The following is a 6,176-nucleotide window of genomic DNA, read 5'->3' as shown; positions in this document are numbered from 1 at the left end:
AGACTCCCTCTGTCTGCTCATGCCAGCTCCATAGGAGGCAGTTTCATCTCTCTCTGCAGGGAGGACCAGATTTATGGAGCTGAAATTGTGCGTCTGTATATATGTATGCTTTTTCTTAAAACCCCACCAATCTGCACCCAATGAGAAAGGTTAATAATCAAAAAAGCAGAAACAGATCTCAACATGTAGAAGAAATTCAGCTTAATAAAACACAAATAAACATAAAGGGATCCAGAAGAAGAACAGAAATGAAAGTGTTTCCTCTCCTTCCTTCTCCTCTTCTTATTGTATATGAGAATCAGATATTTATGCACAAATCAACCGACAAAAGCTTGAAAGAACCAGTGATTGAAATGTGGAATGGAAACATGAAAGCTTAACAGTTAAGTTGACAAAATTGCATCTGACACGGTAGGTTAGTTTGGGGTTTTCCCACACAGACACGCACTCTCTCACACATCCACACTCTGCTCTGTTTATGGACAGCGGGTCTTCCTCCTCCTGTTTCCTCCGTCTTCCAGCCGGCCTGCCTCCCGCTGCTTAGCTGTAAACTCACGTAATACGTTTAGCATGCTCGGCGATCAACTCAAGGCCGCTTGCTGTTGTCGTATCAGCACAGCGAGGCCATTAGGCCATCGCAGGATACATAAGACTGATATAAAGTCTCTGCACTGAAATGCTAGGAAAGCCAGGTGGTTTCTGATTTCATTACTGGTTTTTATTATAGCATTTTATTTTATATCTCATGCTGTTTATCCTCTCTCAAATTCCCTCTGACTGAAACAATCTGCTGTACATGCATTAATTTATAGGTACATGCATTTAACTGTTGTTCATGGGGCAGAATTATCCATGGAAGCTGTGGTCTTAAACCTCATAATGATACACGTACATTTTCAATGCTGCATACCTTTTAAATAAATTATATATAGTCTTTTTTACAAAGGCGGTTTTTGCTCATTCTGACTGAGCAGGGATATAAAAATCACATCGTATTACTGTTTAACTTGCACAGTGAGCAGACAACTGTTGTATTTGAAACTGGACAGTCGGGTAGGTTAATTAGCAAACGTAGACTTTTTTTTTCAGAACGAGCTTTACGCTTTGTTAGATTCTTTCTCTTTACCCTTTCAAAACACTTCAGGCTAACTTTGCCACAAAAAAAAAATCCTTCGTTCTTTGAGGTTCAACTCTGCCAATGAGATTTTCTGCAGCTCTGCCTCTAAGATTGAACTAAAGCTTGAATCTGTGCGTGAATGAAATTCAATCTGCTGCATACATGCTGTACATGCACATGCCAGCTGGAGTCGGGGACAGTCGGGAAGACAAATAGACTTCCCAGGACTAAACTCCCCCGAAAAAAAGCCTCAGAGAATAAATCTCATAGAATATATAATGTTCATACACAGGAGAGCAATCAGAAAATGGGCCTCCTTCCTACTGCCTCTCTCTCTATCTCTTTCCTTCTTCCCCTTGTTCTCCTTTTTAGCTCTTATCATTTCCTCGCCAAACCTCACTGGATGCTAAACTGCCATAGATCAAACCCAGCATGACTCTGGGAAACGGTTCAACTCCAGATTCGCCCGTCTCTACAGCAAATAATGATCTGATCAGGTTTAGGGTTTAGTATGAAACCCGTGCATAACTTGCTCCATGTGGTGTGTGTGAAAGTAACCCATATGTGTGGGTAGGCTTACAGTAAGAGATGTTCAACAATGCCAAATGTTTCTACTGAAACTCTGGATTTTCCATAGCACTTTATCCTGCATATCGTTTCCTGCAGCAGACAGATACAGTAGTGACTAACCCGTCATCTACAACTCTTTTAAAGCATGAGGCATGGGGTGAGTTATTCTCCACAGACCTGAGTTATACTCTAAAGTATTTGCAAATAATTATTGTAGTATTTTTATAACCTGCTTGGAAAATCAGATGGATGGGATTTGCAACTCCAGGCGGATCAAAGATTAATGCTGGGAATGCACTTCACCAGTGGTTTTTCCAAAGTATACCATATATATTTAGATTCATTTCTTACCTTGCAGGTAGTTATTATTTTTTAATCAGTTCAGTGTGATATCATCTCGCAAGGACTAATGAGTGCTCGAAAATGATACCCCATCATAATGATTGTTTTTTTCTTTCATTGTTGCATCGTCATTGTACTCTCTATGTTGGCTTTGAACTGCAACACACAACAATATTTGATAAAAGTAAAGACAAAGCAAACAACAATACTTTGAACCTCACCCTCCTAACCAAAGGTCAAAGTCAGGGGTGGGAGCTCATGGCTGTCAGTCAATACGTGACAACGCCTCTGGTCTGCTACTCCTCTCACAATGAGGCTTCACGCTATTATTAGCTGCTGGAAGACGTAGCTGTGGCTGATCCACAGGTTAGAAAGCTCATGATACCTGCATTATCTGAGACAATGAACACAACAAGGATGTAGGTGAAGGGCTGGGTGGAGCAGGGAGAAGGAAGGGTGGAGTGGTTTGCTTTCAAGTCTCATGGTGCTGCTAACTTGATTTCCAGAAGCTGCATAGTGTATTTTTTTTTCTCCTGTTTGTTTTATCAAATGTTTTTTTCTTTTTAATCCTTCTGTTTTATTAATTTCCGTAGAAAAATGTTGTTGCGTTTTCCACCTCAGGGCCACAGTAGTCACTTTATCTGTGGCAGCCGTAAGAGTAACAACTTTCCAAAGCAAAGACTTATAAATTTCCCATTATCCTCTTCATGATTTACATGCATGCTCATGATCTGGTTCTTGGATATGACATAACAACATAATTTGCGAGCTAATTGGTCTTGGGCAGCAAATTGTGACCTTTCAGATGTCTGAGCTGCTTTGAACGTATCCTGTGTGTCCACAAGCAGGCATTCAGAAATGTTATGTTATTGTTAGCTACTGGTTTGCTGGCATCAGTATTAATATAGTTTTCTGTATTTCACAGTTTCCTGAATCAGGAAACTACCTGTTTGCGTTGAGCTGCAGAAAGAAAACTTGAAAACTTTTCATCTCAGGTCTGGTCGTATAAACCTCGTGAAGGGGCTCAGCATCTCCTTTCCATTCATCAACCTTCACCTCCAGAGCACATCACAGTGAGACAGTGCAGTTGTGGCCCAGCGGGGTCAGAGATATACTGCTCTATGTATCCAGATAGTCAGACAGCTTCCTCCTCTGACATATACACTGGCCTTAAGGGGCCTGAGGCCAGAAGGCAGAATTCTGGAGACTTTCACACAGGAGGAGGAGAAACTTTCAGGAGTCTGACACACCAGGAGAAGCTTTCAGGCTGTCACATATACATGCTACTTAAAAGGGATTTTATAAGCATATAAATTATGCAGTTTAACCTAGATTATAGTTTACTGTAAATATATAAATGTAATTTTATTTCCCTTCAGATATTCTTATTGACAACTTGAAAGAACTTGACTTATAGAGAAGCAACAATTTAGATCAAACAATCAATACACTTTTCAGTACACGTTTCAGCAGCCTTTTTTTTTTTTTTATTGACCTCTCCCCTGTACTCACAGTAATACACATCTAATACATAATTGAAGAACGCTGACTTTGAACAATTTATTTTTATTTAAATTTTTATTTTTTACTAGTTTGTTTTAAACACCAGTAGACGAACGCAGACAAATTAAGACAAATCAGGGAAAACAGTATGATAATTCTACAGGCACTTTCTTCACATGGTACTTCATCAGACAGGACACTTTTCCACTCCAGTATTTTATTTGCCAGTACATGTGGGGCGTGGTGGGGCCAGGTGCTTTAGGCACTTGATCAATGGATTAGCTTCAAAACTGAAGTTTCAATGAAAAACACAAACAGATTCTGGATTCATGAAACGTAGCATTTTCAGTTTAATAGCTTTATTTGTTCAAAAGCAAAGAGAAGCATTTAATAAATTAGACATAATACTTTGAAAGGTACTCTGACTTCACTTTCAAAACATTCCCCATAGAAATTTTATGTGATTTTTTTTTTTTTTTAATATTTTTCACGCCAGTAACCATTTTTTCTTCTATTATTTTTTTTTCAAAGCTTATAAAGTGCAGACATGCATTAACACTTATAGCTTTTCTTTGTCCATTTAGGAAAGCACTAGCAAAATCTACTGAATCCTCTAAAGATAAGCCATTCTCCCAACTATCTTTCCAGGACTGATACACACTTAGGGCTACAGTAACTGACACACAAAGATCTCCCAGTAGATGTATTGATGAGCTGAGCCTAGTCCTCCACCAGCAAAATTAAATGAGGAAGCAGATACTGTATACCTCACAAAGTGCTTAGCCCACAGATCTGAGGCCAGTATTCTGCATTTCAGCTCATAAATGCCTCCTTAGTTCCTGAGCCTTTTGTAAAACACGGCTGCAACACTAAGGGCAATAAGGCAAGCAAAGCCTAGGACGCCAACAGCCACACCAAGCCCAGCAGCAGAGTCGTCTTCTTCTTTGGCAACGAGGGCCTCCTCTTTGGACTCGGTGCTCTCAGCTTTGGTGGTGATCTCCCGAGAAGTGATGGTGTAAGTTTTGGTTATACCCTCTGCGGAGGTGTCCAGGGTGCTCCTCTTCCTCCTGTTGCTGTTGCACTGCATGAATGTGCTGCAGGTGCTCTTCTCGCACAGCCGGGTGATGCAGTGGAGGTAGTAGGTGGACACTGTCTCGTTCTGCTGCTCAATGAAGCGGAAGGCTGGGAAGCGGAAGCGGGCGCTCTGGCTTTGTCCATTCTCAATCATGGTGGTGAACTGGTCCTTGGAGCAGGGGACAAACAGGTTGAAGAAGCTGGAGTTAGAAGGCAATGGGGAGATGGAGGCGTAGCACCGGTCAAGCAAGACGTGGTACTGGCCCGTCAAGTTGGTGGCCTTGACCTCGACGTACACACTGGTCCTCAGTTCAATCCCCAGCTTTGGAATGGTCATCAGTTTGGTGTAGTTGGCGTCACTGAACAGCTCCATGCTCAAGGTGCTGATGAAACTCCCATTGTTGTCCTTGATTGCAATGGAGGAAGCCGACACATCGATCTGAGTGTTGTTGATCAGATATTCTAAGGGATAGGCGCAGGAGTAATAGTACTTCAGCTCAGCGTTGTAAGTGATTGTGCCTGTTGTAGGATCAATGGACCGGACGATGCCGCTGATGTTGACCGTCTGGATGTTGGAAAAGTCAGAGAATATACCCGTGCCAGCAGCACTGGTGGTCCTGAATACGCTTCCACAGGAGTGGGTCATATTTAGGGGGAAGTTAAAGCGAGCGACAGGTGGAGTCACAGATTCATCAAGGGTTGCTCTACAGGCTGGGTCCAGCATATGGTTCAGGATCAGTAGAGTCTCATTGTAGCCCGTGTAGATGACAGGGCAGATTTCGATCGCCAAACCAATGGATGAGGTGCCACACTGCACTGAGATGTCAGTGACCTGTGGCCGTCTTGCTTCCGCTCCACATTCACTCAGCATTAGCTGACTACTTCTTGCTATCAAGGTGAATAAAAGTAAAAGAATCTTCATTGTTGTTCTTCAGATTTGCAGTGAATTTTTTAATCTCTCTTCTGAAATCTTGGTTCTGCTGCCGAAGGCTGGTAGATCTCAGTTTGTTTGAAGTGTTTGGGCTGTGTTCAGGGGTCTTTATAAGTAAGTGTGTCCTCTGGGATTGGTCCAAAACAAGGTCAAGCACCTTGCTATTTGTGAACAACTGCATTGTGTTAAGTAGGAGATCTCTAGTCTGGACCATATCCTAAGGGCAACATCTGAAACCTGAAGCATGTAGCTGTCTTGAAATACAGAGACTCTGGCCTTGTTCCTTTGTTGACTATGCTTTAAAATATAGATTTCCATGCCCCCTATTACTAAGCCTTCATGAAGTAAGTGAATATAACACAATACAAGATGGATTCCTGAGAAACACATACAATGCTGTGAAGGTTCTCCTATCCGGTATGAGACCCGGCAGCTTCAGTAACCAGCAGAGCAGGCAGTGACCCACTGGATCATTTGACCCCTGTGGTTCTTATTTATCCCGACAGTTCTTTGAATTTAATAATAAAGGGCATAAACAACATATAAAGGAAGGAGAATTTTGAAGTTAAACCAAACATCCTCTGTGTGAAATCTACGTGTACTTCGGAGTGGTTACTCAAAGGTCAGATTCAAAGAGAT

General features: G+C 41.8%; 1 protein-coding gene across 1 annotated transcript; it reads right to left on the bottom strand.

The window, feature by feature from the left end:
• Nucleotides 1-4,364: 4,364 nt before the first annotated feature.
• On the bottom strand, nucleotides 4,365-5,528 carry LOC121194735 (zona pellucida-like domain-containing protein 1). Its single transcript, XM_041057743.1, has one exon. It carries the CDS (start codon nucleotides 5,526-5,528, stop codon nucleotides 4,365-4,367), a length of 1,164 nt encoding a protein of 387 aa, XP_040913677.1.
• Between the last annotated feature and the right edge of the window lie 648 nt (nucleotides 5,529-6,176).

The sequence above is a fragment of the Toxotes jaculatrix genome, chromosome 15 (genome assembly GCF_017976425.1).
Source record: "Toxotes jaculatrix isolate fToxJac2 chromosome 15, fToxJac2.pri, whole genome shotgun sequence".
Classification (NCBI taxonomy): Eukaryota; Metazoa; Chordata; class Actinopteri; family Toxotidae; genus Toxotes; species Toxotes jaculatrix.
The sequence above is the reverse complement of the archived record's forward strand: the minus strand, read 5'-3'. Positions and strand labels throughout refer to the sequence as shown.